General features: G+C 47.7%; 1 protein-coding gene across 1 annotated transcript in view; it reads right to left on the reverse strand.

Moving 5' to 3' along the window:
- LOC139265753 (sodium/hydrogen exchanger 2-like) overlaps window positions 1-20129 on the reverse strand; it is a 271688-nt gene that overhangs the window by 56195 nt on the left and 195364 nt on the right. The window contains exon 8 of the mRNA XM_070883110.1: window positions 4277-4441. Within this exon, the coding sequence (XP_070739211.1) occupies window positions 4277-4441 (165 nt within the window). The remainder of the gene's footprint in view (window positions 1-4276; window positions 4442-20129) is intronic.

The raw sequence follows: 20129 nt of genomic DNA on the forward strand, positions 1-20129 counted from the left end.
CCACTTTCGAATAGCATTTATAGAATGTTGCCTGGACTGGAGAATTTTAGCTATGAGGAAAGATGGGATAGGCTGGAGTTGTTTTCTTTGGAACAAGCACCTTGTGGTGCTTGTTTCCCGGGGAGAGGGGAGTGTGTACGACTATCATATTGCTACAGCTGGGCTTAATACAGAGCTTTCGGTTTGAAATCCTACATTAGTCTGCAAAATGCGCAGTCCATTTTCTTAATAAAAATCATTTGTTGTAAATAGACAACAGATCGGTCAGCATTTGGAGAGACTATTCATCAGTGCCTGTCGCTAATGCCTAATGAGAGATTACACTCAACATTACAGTGAGTTTATGCTACAACTATTTTAAGTTGAACCTATAAATCAAATGCCCCCTTATTAAAGGGGCACTAAAACCGACAAATAAACAAATTAAACTTTGGCCATTAAACGGATCAAATAAAAATGTGGTTGCTGGGGGTGATGGTGCACTCCAGTCCCTCCGGCGCCCACTTCTCGTGGAAGGCTGCGAGCGTACCGGTGGGCACCGCGTGCTCCATCTCCAGGGACACCCTGGCTCGAATGTAACCGCGGAAGAGAGGCAGGTAGTTGCTACAACTTTAACATCAGTGTGAAATGGTTTCTAGTTCACACCAAACCTAAACTTGCGTCAATCTGGAGATAAGATGCGGTTTGTTTTACAAAGTGAAGTAGACTTCTGGTGAGTCTCAATCTGCTATGCTCTGATATCCAGTTGAGTCCTGACCCTGGATTAGGCGGTATTCACATTATCTACCTGTAGAGTTAGACGATGTGAAACCCTTTCACAGCAATGTTGTTACAGGGCCCTCCGGCTACATTAATCTTTTCGATGCTAATCGACCTGCTGTACATTTCCAACCGTACAGTTTCTTTTAGTAAACTCAGTATTTTTAACTGTTCAATTTCAAAGATCTTGAGCTGTGTACAATGCAGCTCAGGGATCGAGAGACATTTAACATAACTCTAAATATATAGCAGCTGCACAACAATTAATTTTGGATCTCCATTACAAAGAAGTTTTATTTAATAAATGCTTCGTAATGAAGTATCGAAGCACAATAGGATATAAACTTGTCTCGGGCGGAAGAGCAAAATGGGCGATAGCAAGTCAGCAGCCCATTTTTGTCTGAGATTAATTTATACTCCAATAATTTTCCATTTTTAGCGTAGGTGCAGAGTTGTAACTAAGTTATAATTTCACTATACATGTGACTTCACTCCAGATCAAAAAAAACAGTTGTGCTTGTTGACAAGCTGGGTACTTAGGAGTCATGAAATGTGCTATATATACAAGTCTTTCTTTCTATCTTTCTTTCTCAAGCCTTACGTTGTACCCACAAAAATAGGTGTACATGTCGAACTCTGTACAATGTTGACCAATGCCACATGCACAGTTCTTAATTGTAGAGAGGGACTGGAAGGTGCAGAATATTAAAGACGTGCAAAATCTTTAAGCACGGTGATGGGCCAGTTAGACTAACAAGATGTTTCTGCTGTTACTATACATTTCGCCAGCAGTAATAGAGAGCTGTCCAATAACAGTTACAGCCTCTCATTTGTTGCTAAGGGAGTGCAGCCAATCAATAGTTCTGGGGAAAACCGATGAGAAGGATGTGACTAGCAGAGAGAGCAGGGCTGCAAACAATAGTGACTCTCATCTGCTGTGTAATTCTTCGACTGTTAAAGGAGCGTTTTCCTCGATTTACTCTGTATCTTAATAACATTTGTTAGGTTTCTGGGTAAAGAATTATAGAATTATAGAATGAAAGCAGAGAGGGAGGTGAGGGCAGGCACAAGATAAGGGACCACATCAAAATAGCCGAGAATATTCATTCATGGTTACAGTTCCAATGGATGCATCCTGAATGCTTTAATTAAAATGCAGTTTTTAAACAGTGTAATATATGATATTCCATCGACAACTCTTATGTAAACACTGTTAAAATGTCCACACTGGCCTGTCACATTTAGCTATTACATTGCTGCATAACTCCACTCAGTGGTGCTGGAATCTGAATGCAGTGCTAAAGCGAGCATGTAACAGATCTTTGTCACGTCAGTAGCTGAGGCTGACTCTCCATGTTGTAGCAGCAACAATCATGCAAGGAAAGTCAGTCCCTTCCTATTGTACTGCTGCCCGCTACCACCCTCTGAATCACCGCCCATTACCCCAAAACCAGCTTGCACCCCCTGAAAAGATGTCCAGAAACACAAAATATCAGCCAGGATTTTTGCAGTCTCTTAACTGACATCTGTATAAACTCAATGGGGCCGAAATTCAGGTGCAGCAGCAGGCTGGGGCCATTGGAGGGAACTGCGTGCGGCGGCCTGGCCTAGAAATCGGTGCAGTCCCGGCCTGCAAAACCATCAGCAGGCCGGGGCCATTGGAGGGAGCAACGTGCGGTAGCATACCACTGCAGGGAGCAGCGCGTGCTGCTGCAGGAGGGCGATGGCTATGAAGCCAGGTCGCTGATTGCAGTGCGGGCAGACACAGCAGGAGGGACGAAGGAGCGGCAAGAGTCTGTAGAGGGAAGTGACCGGGGCCCAGGAGAGGTGTGAGTTCGGGTCCCAGAAGAGGCGAGGGCCCAGGGGCAGCACGGGCCAGCCCAAACTGCAATATCTGTGCGCGCTCAGTCTGTGCAGCAGAGCTAGTCTCCAGTTAGTCTTGGGTAGTCCTTGCCACTGGACCATGACCTAGCTCTGCCAAGCCTATGTGGTGGCTGGTGTGCAATGGCCACCACATGTTAAAAAAATCCACGCACAGACATCTTCCACCCTTCAGGATTTGTTCGGGGTCTGGAATATTAGGTCCTTCATTGAAACACCTGTGAACTCATCCCTTATTGGTGTGGAAGGAAGTCATCCTCGCTTCGAGGGACTGCCTCTGATGATGATGCACCAGAAAGCTGGTGCACCTATGAGTTTTTAGCTGTTACTCACTGCTGGAACTCTTGGTGCAGTGAGTAGATCCATTTTCAGGACGTTGAATTTTTTTCAAAGTCCGACAGCAAATGGATCATAATGGGGGTGGGCCTTAGTCTCAAAGCCAGGCTGACTGGCTGAAAATAGGTCGGTTGGGCCATTCGCCGCTGTCAATCAACGTGATGATGTCACAGCGTGTGTGCATCACCATGCTCTCTCCCCTCTGTTAAAGAGGAGAGATTGAGCATTTTTTAACTTTGGCCGCCGGGCCACCAGTGGGGGTTTCGACCAGGCCAGCGGCCAGGCTGCCCCTTGGGGACAGTATTTTGTCAGTCAATCGGCAAGTTGGCCGGCAAAATTCTTTCAATGCAGCCGCGGCAGTGGGCATTCCCCTTTAAGGGTGGCCGCACTGCCGGGCCGCACTCAGTGCGGAGATGGTGCAATGGCAGAAAAACCTGCCAGGGGCAACTTGCGGCGGGGGATCAACGGATCGAGCTGAAAATGGATAGATGAGTATTTATTTTATTTTAACTGGGCGGTGTATCGACTTGGGCGGGATGGGGTCCAGGCCAAAATATCCCCAATCTGAATTTTGATCGGGTCGGCCTGATGACCCCAAAGCGACGGCCATTCGATTTTTAGGAATGGACGCTGCAAACGAGCATTAACAGGTCTCTTTGAGACCCTGAATTCCGGTCCCAATGTTTCTTTAACAGCAGTTAAACTGTGTAGCCTTAAAGGAGCATACACCCATACTTTACAGGGTATAATGCTCCTGTACTTATAAAACAGTGCATCCTCTGACTTGCCATGATCAGTGCTTTGGAACGTCCTGGGGACATGATAGGTGCTATATCAATGCAACTTTGTTATTTCTTAAAAAAAGGCTAAAGAAAGCCACTCATTTCATGCTGCTTTTCCTGACCTTGTTAACCCCAAGTGCAGCAGCCAGGGATTTTACATTACAGCTACAATCAACCTCTAACTGACTGCAGAAATTGCCTATTCAAAGCACTTTACTGAAGGGAAAATTTGAGCCTTAATGGAACGGGCAAGGTTCGACACAACTGCACATTAGCAGCTAAACGTCACAACTATGTTCCCGACTGTCAGTAAGGATTGTCACAGAGTGACAAAAAAAACCATACATCAATATAAGGCATTGCACAATTCTCCTTATGGGCACTTCCATAGCGGCAGTCCTGAGGTAGCCAACGTGGCAGATTTACTCTGCAGAGGGACAACAGCCAATGGAGCTTTGGGATGGAAAATACAAAGATGAACCAAACAACACTGAGTTTGCGCCAAGAAGACTACTCACTGGAGGGAAGCAAGGGATGGTGCACCGGCCAGTTGTCCCGCCTCGGCCAGCTCAATGGCGTGTTTCTTCTCCAGCTTCTGGTATAAAACAACAATGCTGGATTTGGACAAATGTTGCTCTCTGATAAAAACCTTGTTGAGATATTTAGTGTTGAAGTTTTCAAACCTGTTAGAAATTGGAAGAAGAGTTTAGTGGGGTTTCCAGAAAATATCTTGTTGTCGCTGCATTTGGCCAATGACAGCTCAGACCATTGTAATTCTTTCACAGACTATCAGCAAGGATTGCCACAGAGCGGCCTTAAAGATCATCGCATTATGTTAAACCACTGAGTTTGTAAACTTCGGTTGTCAGGAATATTGGACATCTAGTGGGTGTTTAAAATCCTGAAAGGTTTCAATAGAGTAAATGAGAAGAAACTGTTTCTACTGGCAGGAGGGTCGGTAACCAACGAACACAGATCGAAGATAATTGGCAAAGGATACAGAGGGGAGATGAGAATCTTTGTTACGCAGCGAGTTATGATCTGGAATGCACTGCCTGAAAAGGCACTGAAAGCACATTCAATAGTAACTTTTAAATGGGAATTGGATCAATACTTGAAAAGGAAACATTTGCAGAGCTATGGAGAAAGAGTGGGGGAGTGGGACTAATTGGATAACTCTACCAAAGAGCCGGCACAGACACGATAGGCCGAATGGGCTCCGTGTGGCTCTGTCGGATTCTATGATTCTAGTACACAATCGCAGTAAACCGAAACAATCTGAATATAAGATAGAAACTGCAGTCACTCAAGGCAGAATTCTGCCTCACTGTGATGATGCCCCAGAATCACTCCTCCGGACCTCAGTTCATTATAACCACGTTTTGAATAAATTCTCAGGCAAATTTAGATCAGGGTTGGCGTTAACACTCATGCCACTGAGTCAGAAGGTCAAGTCCCACTCCGGGAATTGAACGCATTATTTAGGTTGACAGTCTAGTGCTATACCGAGGGAGTGATGCACTATCAAAGGATGAGATATTAAACGAGATCTCTCTGCCTTTTCCGCTGATTCAGGTGTGAAAGATCCCATGCCATTATTTGACGATGTGCAAGGACGTTCTCTGGTGTTTTGACTAATATTGTTCCCTCCAAAATGATAAACATTCACAGCATGTGTGGGATCTTGCTTTTAGCAGACTGGCTGCAGTGTACACCCGATGTACACCTGACAGGCTGCAGTGTACACCCGACGGGCTGCAGTGTACACCCGCTTCGCAGCAGTCACTGCCTTGTACAAGTCATCCATTGCATGTGAAATGCATGGAGCTGTTTATGAGAGAGCACATTATATAAATATAAATCTTTTTCTTTATTGAATGGAATAAGTTCATTATTCAGAACTCACACTTTAGTTTCTTTTCTAGTTTGACAATAACTCAGTGCGCCCTCCCCTTTAATGGGAGCCGTGCCGATATTACAGAAGGCCTCAGCCTCACTGGACTGCTGCGAGAAAGCTTGTTTCGGTACCGCCAGGCGGGCCAAAGATTTTCATGGCGGAATTTCACTGTCGGCGGGGATAGATCGGCGGTGCGCACACAGAAGCGGAATTTTGATAATGGCAGCCATTACACAAAAAGTCGGCGGCCATTGCACTCCACAGTGTGGCCGCCACTTTCTGTATTAAGAGGCCGTCAGGAAAGGGGCAATTTCGGCGCCTAGATCTCACAACTGACAGCTGCAGAGCAGAAGGTGCTGGAGACCAGTGGCATTTCGGCATTCCTGGCAGTCGGAGATGGAAACACGTCATACAATGCTCAGCCATGTTTACATGATTGCAGCAGCGAGTGAAATATGATCATCTTCATAATGTGTTGTGTATGCAATAACTGTTAGACTGAGTAATGTTTATCTCCAAGAGGTATAACCTTGGCTCTGCTTTATTAAGGCCTAAAGTGACTAATATACAAAATGGCTGGCCTTTTATACTTGGGTTGCACACACGTGTGTGTGCAGCCCAATGGCCTCCAACAGTGACGCCATCTAGTGGCTAATGACCCCAAAAGTACATACATGACAATACCCCCCTCTGAGATAATAACACAGTCTTTTACAAATTGAGACGGTCCGGTGTTTTACGCTCCCGGGTTGACCGGCTCAGTTCAACTCCAGCCTTGGGTGAGTGTTCAGAGTCTGTTGTGACTGGTGGCTGGGTGGCTGACCTGGTGGGAGTGGCAATGGCCATGTCAGGGATTGAAAGTCCATTTTCATTGAACATGTCAGTGATTGAAAGTCCCGATTCACTGATGACCACTGAGTCCTCTGGTGACTGGGGGTAGGTTGGTTGGTTGTCGATTGTCTCTTCCTCCGACTGTTCCGGTTCGTCTGTGTGCTGCAGCTTTGTCTGATCCATATGTTTCCTGCATGTTTGCCCATTTTTGAGCTTGACAATAAATACTCTGTTGCCCTTGGCCATGACTGTACCAGCGATCCACTAGGGACCCTGACCATAATTCAGAACGTATACAGGATCATTTACAGAAATATCGCGTGACAAGGCTGCGCGGTCGTGATACCCTTGCGGACTTTGTCTTCTATATTCAACATGATTATTCAAGTCAGGGTGTACAAAAGATAGCTTGGTCTTAAGACCTCTCTTCATCATTAGTTCAGCAGGCGAGACCCGTAAGCGTGTGTGGTCTTATCCTGTAACTAAACAGTATGCATGACAGGCGGGTCTGCAGTGACCCTTGGGTTACTCACTTCATACTCTGCTTTATGATTTGGACAGCACGTTCTGCTTGCCCATTGGATGCGGGTTTGAATGGTGCTGACATTATATGTTTGATACCATTGAGTTTCATGAACTCTTGAAACTCCTGATTGGTGAAGCACAATCCGTTGTCGCTAAGAACGATGTCAAGCAGACCATGTGTCGTGAACATGACACTGAGATTCTCAATGGTAGCTGTGGATGTGCTGGATGACATGATTATACACTCTATCCACTTCGAATATGCATCCACCACAACTAAAAACATCTTCCTCAAGAAGGGACCTGCAAAGTCTATGCGAATCCTGGACAATGGTTTGGACGGCCACGACCATGGTTTGGACGGCTATGACCACAGACTCAGCGGCGATTCCGCTGGTGCTTTACTGAGCTGCATGCAAGTGTTGCACTGATGCACACATGATTCCAGCTCCGAGTCAATTCCCGGCCACCATACATGAGACCTGGCGATGGCTTTCATCATTACAATGCCGGATGTGTGCTATGTAGCTCACGTACAAATTTCTCTCTCCCTTTCTTGGGCATACCAACATGATTGCCCCGCAGTATACAATCCGACTGAATAGACAGTTCGTCTTTGCGACTAATGTAAGGTTTGGACTCCTCGCACATTTGCTTGAGTATGGCAGATCAATCACCTTTGAGGATGCAACTCTTAACCATCAATAAAATCGGGTCCTGGCTGGTCCAGGTTTTAACTTGTTGAGCCATGACAGGGGTTCCTTCACTCTCAAAAGCATCCATAACTAACAATAGGTCCGCCAATTGTGGCGTACCCACCTCTGGTGTGGGCAACGGCAGACGACTCAAAGCATCAGCGCAATTCTCGGTGCCAGGTCTATGGTGAATGACATAATCATATGCGGATAATGTCAGCGCTTACCTCTGGATGCGGGATGAAACATTAGTATTGATAGCTTTGTTTTCAGAGAACAGTGAAATGAGCGGCTTGTGATCTGTCTCCAGTTCAAACTGAAGACCAAACAGGTACTGATGCATCTTTTTAACCCCATACACACAGGCTGGTGCTTCTTTCTCTACCATCTGTAGGCTCTTTCCGCTTTAGACAAACTTTTTGAAGCATACGCGACTGATTGAAGTTTACCCGACTCATTACCTTGTTGGAGTACGAAACCAATTCCATATGACGATGTTTCACAGGCCAATACTAAACATTTACATGAGTCATAATATACCAGCAGCTTGTTAGAGCAAAGCAGATTAGTGGCTTTCTCAAAAGTTCTGTCTTGAGACGCACCCCAAACCCAGTTGTCACCTTTTCTTAGCAGCATGTGCAGTGGTTCTAATAAGGTACTCAATTTAGGTAGGAAGTTACCGAAGTAGTTGAGTAGACCCAGGAACGAATGTAGTTCCATCACATTCTGTGGCTTGGGTGCATTCTTAATGGCCTTGGTTTTCGCGTCCGTGGACCTGATGCTGTCAGCAGCAATTTTCCTCCCCAGGACCTCGACCTCTGGTGCCATGAAGACGCACTTCGAACGTTTAGTCTGAGTCCCACTTTGTCCAGGTTGTTCAGATGTTCCTCGAAGTCACGACCTGTGACCAGGATGTCATCTTGGAACACAATGCTTCTGGGAACGGACTTCAGTAGACTCTCCAAGTTCCTCTGAAATATTGCTGCAGCCGAGCGAATTCCAAAAGGGCACCTGTGATACATAAACAGTCCTTTATGCGTGTTAATGCACGTAAGTCTCTTCGATATCTCGACCAGCTCCTGTGTCATGTAGGCCGACACCAAGTCCAGCTCGGTGAATGACTTCCCCCCGACTAGCATTGCAAACAAGTCATCAGCATTCGGTAATGGGTACTGATCCTGTTTTGAAACCCTGTTGACCGTAGCCTTGTAGTTTCCACAGATTCTGACTGAACCATCACATTTCAGCACATGAACAATGGGGCTGGCCCATTCATTAAATTCAACAGGTGATATGATCCCTTCATGCTGGAGTCTGTCCAGTTCAATTTCTCCCTCATCATATACGGAACTGCCTGAGCTTTATAATAGACGGTTCTTGCATCTGAGTCCACGTGGATCTGCACCTTGGCTCCTGTGAAGTTGCTGATGCCTGTTTCGAACAGCGAGGGGAACTTGCTCAGTACTTGGGCATATGTGACTTTCTTCGACGACAATGCCTTGATGCCGTTCCAATCGGATCTGATTTTTTTCAAGCCAGATCCTGCCAAACAGCGTTGGGCCATTGCCTGGGACAATCCATAGCGGTAACTCGTGAACCACACCGTCATACGACACTTTAATTGTGGCACTGCCAATCACCGTTATGAGTTCTTTGGTGTATGTGCGCAACTTGGCATTGACTGGACCTAGCCTGGGCCTCACAGCTTTAGTATTCCACAGCTTGTCATATGCCTTCTGGCTCATTCTTGATTGACTCACCCCCGTGTCCAGTTCCATCAATACCGGCACCCCACTAAATTTCATGTTGATCATTATCAGTTTGCTCTTAGTTAGGAATGAATACAGTCCTTACACTTCCTCTTGTATTGCGTATCCTGATCCACGCTAGTCTGACCATCATCCTCCACGTCGTGTGTTGTAGCACACTTGCTCATCTGCGGACACTTGCACTGGAGATGTCCCACTCTCAGACAGCCTTTGCAACTATATTGCTTAAATCGGCACTGCTGATGCCGGTAATTTCCCCCACAATGCCAACATGGTTCAATCGGAAGTATTCCCGCTGGCGAACTTTGGGCAGCCACAGATTTCGCGTACGCAGTCAGGTAGGCCCAACCATGTGCCGCTCTGCCGAACGCTGAATCAATCATATTTATAGTACTTGCTGAGTTTCGATTTTTCACTGATATCTGCTTTAGACTTCTATCCATCGTCATGCATGACTGAGCGATCGTGATGGCCCTGTTCAAGTCCAACGTCTCCACTGCCAGCAGTTTACGCAGGATCACCTCATGGTTAATGCCGATTGCAAAGAAATCACACAGCGTGTCTGCCAACACAGCCCCAAACTTACACAGTCCCGCTAGATGTCTCAGGTCGGCAACGAATTCCACCGCATTCTGGCCCTCTGAGCAAACTTGCGTGTAAAATCTGTATTTCGAGATGATGCTGCCTTCGTTTGGCTTAAGGTGGTCCTGTACCAGTGTACACAATTCTTCATATGTCTTCTCTGTTGGATTCACAGGCAAAAGTAGATTCTTTATCAGACCTTAAATTTTTGGACCGCAAACCGTGAGGAACACTGCCCGGCACCAATCTGCGTCACTGACCTCCATTTTGTTGACCACGAAGATCTGGCTCAAACGACTCAAAGTCTGCCCAATCTTCTCCTTCCACAAATTGCTCCAACAATCCAATTGTGCTCATTTTTGCATGCAAAAGTTCTTGTTGCCTCGTCGCCAAATGTTGTGTATGCAATAATTGTTAGACTGAGTACTGTTTAACTCCAAGAGGTATGACCTTGGCTCTGCTTTATTAAGGCCCAAAGTGACTAATATCCAAAATGGCTGGCCTTTTATACTTGGGCTGCACACACGTGCGTGCAGCCAAATGGCCTCCAACAGTGACGCCATCTAGTGGCTAGTGATCCCAAAAGTACATACATGACATAATGATAAGTTGCAACAAACTTACCTTGCCAGTACTAATTCATATATTTTATCTCTGCTAAGATCTTCACGCATGCAGCAGAACCTCACGACCGACACATCTTCAGCGGAGCTGATTCCTTGTGACAGTGCACCGTCACAGGACTCCTGCTTGCCAAGCACCAAGCACTGAATCCAGGAGCATGACACAATGCTCCTTCTGATGGCCTGCTTTACCATCTCCGGCCTTGACCCTTTGTGGGAGCAGGAGGTTCCTTCCGCTCGTTGCTAGGGAAGAGTACCTTTCTCCGGCTCCTTACTGCCCACAGCAGTACATCAAGCGAGGCATAATTGAAGCAGGCACAACCTTTGACAGTCCTGTATCCATTGTCGATATTCTTCATCTCTTGGTTCAAACTACCAACTTCTCAAAATTCCATCTTTGGACTGGCCCTTTAAATACTGGAGTTGAGATCGCATCAAGCGGGGTCCTCATCACAACCACTGTCGCTGCAGTCATCAGCAAACTCACAAGTAAAGTGATAATGAGGTGGCTGCATTGAATTTCCACAGGAACAGCGCTAAACCTATTTCTGGGTTTCCCACGGGATATTGGACACCCCCAACCTCCGCTCCCAACGCGCCTCAGAATTATTATCGGGGTCAATGTTCCAGCGAGTCGGAAATAAAAACAGCCATTACATTGCCACACCAACTTGAGTGTTTATTGGACATAGCAAAGGGGAGTGTTTACTATAAACTGTGTGTAGTTCTTAGTTTCACTCTTTTTTGCCTTTATGTCACAGTTTACATTGGAGGTTATTTGCAAACTTAAGAGAAAATGCTGAATCAGTTTCTGGGTTCTTTAATGGACACTGTTGCAAGTGAGTTAGCATCAGTGTCTATCATGTTTTCTTAATACCACAGGCCAATTATCTAATACTGACCAGAACAAATATTTTAGTAGGGTAGAATTTGCCATCAGTGAATGAAATGTCACTCTCCACTATTCTAATGGACTAACACATGTGTTAATACAGTGGACTGAAGAGTTTAATATGAGTGTGTGAAGTGTTCATATGATAACATCAGAGAAAGTAATTTTTACCCAAATACGTTCAAATGTTTCAAGCCCTTCTAATGGCCTCATTATTAATTGGACCTAAGCAATACAGACCAGGAGGATCTCGGGTCTGATCCCTCATCTGGGATGTGTTCACTGATCTTAACCAGGGTGGAATCGAGGCACGCAACGGACTTCGGCCTCTCTGGCCAGGAAGCAGGAGAAGAATCAGCCAGGAATGTGCCATTATTTATATATTTGGGAGTCGATCAATATTTGTTGAGTGCCCCCATGAGTGTGTAAATAATTGAAGGAAGCCCTTGGGAGTGTGCTAGTTTTTCCAGGAGGTCCCTGGGAGTGTGTCAATAATTGCAGGGGTCCCTGGGAGTGTGTCAGTATTTGCAGAGGGTCCCTGGGAGTGTGTTACTATTTGTAGGGGTCCCTGGGAGTGTGTCAGTATTTGTAGCGGGTCCCCAGGAGCGTGTCAGTATTTGTAGCGGGTCCCCAGGAGCGTGTCAGTATTTGTAGGCTTTCCCCTAAGAATTTTATTTTACTCGTTAGTGGGATGTGGGTGTCGCTGGCAAGGCCAGCATTTATTGACCATCCCTAATCGCCCTTGAGAAGGTAGTGGTGAGCCGCCTTCTTAAACTGCTGCAGTTTGTTTAGTGAAGGTACTCCCACAGTGCTGTTAGGGAGGGAGTCCAAGTAATTTGATCTATCGACGATGAAGGAACGGCGATATACTTCCAAGTCAGGATGTTGTGTGACTTGTAGGGGAACGTGGCGTGGGTGGTGTTTGAATAAGCCTGCTGCCCTTGTCCTTCTAGGTGGTAGAGATCGCGGGTTTGGGAGGTGCTGCTGAAGAAGCCTCGGCGAGTTGCTGCAGATGGTATTATGATATAATTGGAATTACGGAGACATGGCTCTAAGGTGACCAAGGCTGGGAACTCAACATCCAGGGGTATTCAACATTCAGGAAGTATAGACAGAAAGGAAAAGGAGGTGGGGTAGCGTTGCTGGTTAAAGAGGAGATTAACGCAATAGTAAGAAAGAACATTAGCTTGGATGATGTGGAATCTTAATGGGTAGAGCTGCGGAATACCAAAGGGCAGAAAACGTTAATGGGAGTTGTGTACAGACCACCAAACAGTAGCAGTGAGGTTGGGGATGGCATCAAACAAGAAATTAGGGATGCGCGCAATAAAGGTAGAGCAGTTATCAAAGGAGACTTTAATCTACATATAGATTGGGTTAACCAAGTTGGTAGCAATGCGGTGGAGGAGAATTTCCTGGAGTGTATTGGGGATGGCTTTCTAGACCAATATGTCGAGGAACCAACTAGAGAGCTGGCCATCCGAGACTGGTTGTTGTGTAATGAGAGAGGACTAATTAGCAATCTTGTTGTGCGAGGCCCCTTGGGGAAGAGTGACCATAATATGGTAGAATTCTTTATTAAGATCGAAGGGGTGCAAAATTCACAAGAACCCCCGCCCCCGTGTTTGGGCTCATTCGAAAGGAAATTTAATTTGGGACTATCTACCGAAAAGTTCGGAACCCTAAAGTGCTTATGGAAGAAACTACGAACTTTAATAGAATTTTGAACTTTTACAAGACCAATTCAAGGCTGTGGGCGGGCCTAAAGAACTAACAGGAGACAATCTGATTAGTGAGACTACCTGGGTGTGAGAACTAAAGTAACCTGACTGGAGAAATGGGTATTCGAGAATCCGTCTCCACAAGACACATTAACATTACAAATGACCCAGAGATAGCTAACCATCAACATGAAACTGGAAAACCATTTCAACATACACATCACAAAGAGGCCCAATCCAGCCTGTTTGCGAAAAACTAAGCACAAAAAGATATTGCAATTACCAAACTAATATTTCCATCAGGAAACAGTTTTGAACATCAACCCACCCAAAACATATCAACTTGTAACAAGCCCGCCAAAATATTACAAAGAGTCAAGCCCGCCAAATTTAAACAAAGGATTTTGAACTGATTTGGCGCCAAGATTAGAACCACTGAAACCATATAACTGGCCCCCTGTTTTTAACAGAGGTTAGGTTACTAAGTAGCTACAAGGTTGCTACTATCTCAGATGCCACACAACGCCTAGTACCATACTAAGCTTGTGTCATCAAGACAAGGAGAGAAACCAACGCGACAGTTGTAAACTAACTTCTCCAGCCTCGAAGTCCTGAAGTCCTGAAGGAAGGAAGAACATCACCATCGCGGCAGCAACCGACCACAGCCAACGTGGTATCAACGAAAAACCACCGCGATCGACCAAACTCGAAACAAATTCCAACTGGACAAAACCGAAGAATCGAAAAGTTTCCACTTTACAATCTAATCCTGACCTACCAACAGGTAAAACATTTCCTAAAAGACTGTAGAAACCTATTTCTAGCCAAAGAAAATGGGTACTCGCCCCACAGATCCAAAACACACCTTACCGCATCAGCGGACTCAACCCAACTGATGATTGCGCAGCAAAAAGTCTTCTCCGACGTTCGGGGTACGGCAAGTAGACCCTGCCGCATCCAGCGAACCCTAAAACCACGATCTACCACTAACTGTCAAAAGGATTGGTAAGCATAGTCCCTGCCTGCACTGGAGTCCAACCTAGCTAGAATTAGGTATTGGGAGGTGGGAGGTGTAATTCTACTGTAATCCCCTTTGAAGGTAATGTGTTGTTCTCTATTAGAGTCATTATAAGCTATTGTAACCTCCTCTGAACATGTAAGGTATTGTTCGTTTATAAGTTTGAATACGTTTTGACATTGTACTTTCTTATTAAAATAATTATAAGTTTGTAATTTCTTGACTATAATAAAAACAAAGTTCTTTTGCATCAAACCAGTGTCCTTTCCACTTTGTGGCATCCCCCAAATAAATCCAGAGTCTAGAACCCAAGGGAGTGGGAGCGATTCAAACCGCTCAAGTTGGTCAGAAGGGAACCTGACCCCCTCATAGAGACCACCCCCTTACAAAATGGCAGGATTCTGGTACAAGGGTTGTGATGTGGAGAGTGCTGGTTTGGGGCAAAGAACCAAGATGGAAGAGAAGATTTCCTCCTATGTGTATAAGAAGGTCAATGTAACTAAAGAATGGGTGCTTAGTCTATTGCGCGCTGAGCGTCCAGCTGACACTGTAGCCCAGTGGACAGCAAGCAAAGATCACAAAGAAGCAGTAGAGAAGGCAATTTGGTTGGTCTGTCTACAGTGACAGGTCCAACTCCTAGATAAAACCAATGAGACACTACAGGCAGAGTTATGGGAATGCGCAAAGAACTATCAGGAAAGGGTTATGTCAGAAGAAAGATTATCGGGAGAACTCCGTAAGCTGAAACAGGAAAGGACCCAGATAATGGAAAGGTTTAAAAACAGTCAAGACTATTTTCAATGTCAGGTTACCGAGGCCAAAAGTAATGAAAGTCACTGAGGGAGGAAAGCACTCGCCTCACCCTACAAGTAAAAGAGATCCAGGAAAGATTAAAAGATGTGCAAGCGGCGTATAAAGTAGCTAGCACTAATGGGTTTGAATCGGGAGACCACGGTCCCTGCCAGCAACAAATTAAGAGTTTGCACCTCACTCTGTCCAAGACAAAAGACCTGGTATGCCTGATAAGCCCAGGTAAACCCCAGGTAAACCTGGAAGAGATGGAGGAAACTGCCCGGCCACCACCTGTGGCACCGGTGACTACACCGGTGCAGCAGCAGGAGGGGCAAATCAGTTGTGGGGCGGGCAGGGATAGTGAACCAACACCACGTGTGGCATCGAGTTTCAGCTCGGCTTGGCCGCAGGGAGGAGAGGGAGGTGAGCCAGAACAGGGAGAGCCAGAACCAGGGCCAATGTGCCCGGTCCGGCAACAGAAGTTTGTCCCGCCCACCCTTGCCGGGGATCCAGGGCCCCTGGAAAGTCAGTTTGTGGTCCCCCACACTAGGAAAGCTAACTCCAAAGGGAGATCCCTCGGTTCACTTTGTGGAGGTGGGAAGAATTCTCCAGCCCTTGCCCAAAAGACCGAGACAGATAAGCCAGTCCTTCCCCACTCATTCGATACTTTTCTAACCGCACTCCGAGCCATGTTAGATGGCCCTGGGCAGGTAGCCACTGCCACCATTACCGAGATCCCATCTGCCCCCTCCCAACCAAAACCGTGACTAGGACAGGCGCATCCTGTCCACCTGTGTTCCCTCGAGTATGATGCATGGGGGAGACCGGCCATCCAGATGGAAGTGGAAAAGGTGAAAGGGACTTACCTGCTGGACACCGGTGCCTCAAGCACTCTTGTCTATGCAGCTAACCCCGCCGCCTCACCTCTGCCGAGAGCGGTCCCCAACAGCTTGGTGGGTTTCACAGGCACTGAACAGACTGGCTCATTCTCCATTCCGCACTCTATTCTTTTAGGTACACTCCACACTAAGTGGATTTGTGTCCTGATGAAGTGGGAATAGGAAGGGAGAGGGATCCTGGGAGCTGACTTCATCCTAGGCCACGGGATCCTGGTGGATTTAAGAAACCATTGTCTTTGGGGGTCAGTCTGTAGGGGGCAGGAGAGTGAGGTGATGGTTATTCTGGGAAAACAGGGGAATGGGATGGTGTGCACCATGAAGCCAAAGGAGGGTTACGACCTTGAATCACTGGTCAGTAACACTCCGATAGAGTACCAAGAATATGTGAGGAAAAACCTTGTAGCTTTTGCCACTCACAAACACGACTGCGGGAGAATAAATGGGTTCGAGATTAGCGTAGATGGGGACCCCATGACCCGACCACAGAAACAGTACAACTTCCCCAGGGAGGCAGAGGCAGACATGGAAACAGCCTTGGGTTCGCTGGTTAAACAGGGAGTATTGAGACCAATAGCTACCCATGTGAACTCTCCATTGTGGCCAGTTAAGAAACCGGACAACTCCTGGAGAGCCACGGTGGACTATCAAGTACTCAACCATAACATCCCATCGTTGCTGCTGTCGCCAACCTCATTGGAAGTATCCCAGCCTCTGCGACCACCTTCACGGTGCTGGATATTTCCAACGGGTTCTGGTCCATACCTTTAAGAAGGGAAGATCAGTACAAGTTTGCTTTTACCTTTAAAGGACAGCAATACACTTGGAACTGTCTCCTTCAGGGCTTCCTCAACAACCCCAGTATTTTCCATCAGTGTATGGCCTACTGTTTAAAGAGTTTCAGCAGACCCCAGCAGCTTGTACAGTATGTGGATGACCTGCTCCTGTTCACCGATGAGGGGGAGGAGCATGGCCCACTGCTGGCTGAACTGCTGGAGCTGCTGAAAGAAGAAGGGTTTAAAGTAGAGCCATTGACAAAACTAGAAGGGAAGCAGTGCAGAAGTTACCCGCCCCCTACACAATAACAGGAGTAAGATCTTTGCTAGGGCTAACCGGGTACTGCAGAGATTTCATTGAGGATTATGCAGCTACAGCAGCCCCTTTGCTCCGACTCCTATACAAGGGAGTGCAGTGCGAATGGGACAAAGGTTGCGACGCAGCATTTATCCAACTCAAGAAAGACCTGCAGACCGCGCCAGCTCTAGGAGCCATCGATGGGGGTAAAGAGTTTTTCCTGGAGATAGCAGCCAGTGGGGACAGTCTGAGTGCAGTACTGCTCCAAGAGCGGCATGACCAGCTGAGACCAGTGGTCTACTCCTCCAGGATACTCACGGATGTGGAGAAGGGATACTCCAACTGTGACCGGCACCTCCTAGCCACTCTCTGAGCTGTGAAAAGATCACTGATCTTCACCGGGGAGTCCCCTATCACACTCCTTACCGACCAAACGCCCACCCAAATGCTCCTGGACATGAGAATCAAGGACGGGACAGTGAGCAGTGCCCACATAGCTCGTTGGACTCAGCTCCTCCCTCAAATGGACCTAAGGGTAAAGAGTCTCTGCGAGTCAAGACTCGCAACCAACATGATTTATCCAGGGATAGCCCACCAGTGTCCCATAGAAGAGGTATGGGAAATTGACATCGGCTTTTGGGCAGGGTTACACTCCACAGCCCGAAAGATCTATGTGGACGGTTCCCGCATGGTATCTGCGGGTGAACGACTCACAGGCTGCGGAGTTTATGATCCCGAGGCAGGCATTGCCCTGGCGATTAAAGTCCCCAGTACTATGAGCGCCCAGCACACTGAACTGTCTGCGATGGTGTACGTAGTCACACACCCCGAAGAATTCCCTACCCCATGCACAATTTGCTCAGACAGTATGTTCACCTGGCTATTTGGGCCCGCCGCGGATACACATCCGCAGACGGGAGAGCCCTGGCAATTAAGCCCCTACTGGAAAAGATCATGAAAGCCGTAGGGGAGGAAGGGAATATCTACATACATAAAGTGAAGGCACATTCCACCACTGAACCCCATAGCGAAGGAAACCAGCAGGCTGACATGTTAGCCAAGCAGAGGGCCCGCACGCACAAGCTTTGTGATCCGTACAACTCAGGACCCATAGCAGGAGTCAGGGGCAGGATAGGGACGGCAGGGAAGGCAGGAATAGCTTTGCCCCCAGACCTGAAAATGGTTCAGACCCAAGAACCCATCCTCAAAACTGTCCTGAACGCGCTAGCTAAAGGGAAAAGGTTTGACGGCCCGTACGGCACTGCAGCAATTGCCATTAAAGAAGGCATGCTGTTCAGGGGGGAGCAATGGATAGTACCGCAACAACACTGGAGAGAATTCCTCCAGCTGACCCACAAGGGTCCAGGAGCAGGACACCCCGGACCTGAGACCACTTGGCAACGAGTGGAACAGGCAGGGTGGTGTCCAGGACTCGGGGAAGACTTCCGCGAGTTCTGTGCTAGCTGTCTGGTGTGCGCGGCTAACAACCCCGACCCCCAGAAAAGAAAGATGTTTATGGGACATATCAGGAGGGTAGAGGGATCCTGGCAATCGATCCAGATCAATTACATCGGGCTCCTACCCACTGCCCAGGGAGGTTACAAGTACTGCCTAGTATTGGTGGATGTATTCGCCAAATGGGTGGAAGCCTTCCCATACCGAACAGCCACTGCTCTGGGAACAGCTAGGATCCTGGTCAGAGAAGTGTTCTCTCGATGGGGACTACCACAATACATGGAGTCCGACCAAAGGAGTCACTTGACCGGGCAGGTGATGCAGGAGACTCTTAAGGTACTCGGCATCAAAGAAACATGGCATGTCGCCCACAACCCTCAGTCATCCGGGCCTGTGCAGCGTTTAAACCGCACCATCAAAGAAAGGCTGCGCAAAGAGACAGGGGACCCCCCCAAAGGGTGGGTAGAGGTCCTACCATGAGTCCTCATGGGGATCCGAGCCAGCCAGTCAAAGAGCACGGAGTACTCCCCGTACGAGCTCATGACTGGCAGAGGCATGCGAACCCCCAACCATGTGTTAGCCCCGGTACTCACGGAAGGTCAGCTTAGGGAAGTGAACCCCGGGACAGCTTTGTCAGGAATCTGCTTGAACACCTTAAATAGATTCACTGGCAGGCTGCTAACAACATGGGAAAACAGCATCGGAGCAACCGACTGCTGCTAGAACCCCGCAAGCACCATGAGTGGGAGATAGGGGACTAGGTCATGGTGAGGAAATACGGTAGAGTAGGGGTCTTTGAGGCACTGTACATGGGACCATACCACATTGTCGACAAGGCAAGCCCCATGGTCTATGCCATAAAACTGCTCCGCCGAACAAAGTGGTTCCACATAAATCAGTGCAAACTTTTCAACCCAGGGTCAGCAGCTAAACGTAAGGGACAGCCAAAAACTGTAAGCCATACTAAAGACAGGGAACCCCAGCCAACAGCCCCCAACTGTGTAAATCCCACAGGGGACATGGCAGACCCACAGACTGTACCTAGAGGGGCGGTGGACTGTGTTACTGGAGGAGCTGTCCCCCCAATCATTTGGGATTCGGACGCACCCCCAGTAGCCGGGGCCTTAAGAAGGACTCCCCGCACCCCACGGCCAAAGACACAGTGGTCACCAGCGCTCCAATTTAAATGGTTCAGTCCCGGGAAAGGGACCAGCCGCAAAAGGGTACCAAAGGTCAGAGACCAGCCCGCGAGCAGGGACACCCAGCCGGTAGCCTCGGACAACGAGGGACCCCCAGAAGAGATAGCGGTGGACCAGCCACCAAGAGAGAGTCCCCAGCCCATAGCCCTCGACCAGGCAGAACCCCCAGGGGAAGAAACGAACCAGGCAGCCACCCCCAAAGGAGCGGTGTGCTGCAGCACCGGAGGGGACGTTCCCCCGATAGTGTGGGACTCAAACCCACGTCGGGTCAGGGTACTTCGGGTTAGGTGGTGCAGACCGACCTATTACCTACCTCGCTGGACACCCAGCGGAAGAAGAAGAAAGAGAGCAGGCAGGAATTAACCTGGCCACCCGGAGACGGGTGGCAGATGTACATATATA

The sequence above is a fragment of the Pristiophorus japonicus genome, chromosome 6 (genome assembly GCF_044704955.1).
Source record: "Pristiophorus japonicus isolate sPriJap1 chromosome 6, sPriJap1.hap1, whole genome shotgun sequence".
Classification (NCBI taxonomy): Eukaryota; Metazoa; Chordata; class Chondrichthyes; family Pristiophoridae; genus Pristiophorus; species Pristiophorus japonicus.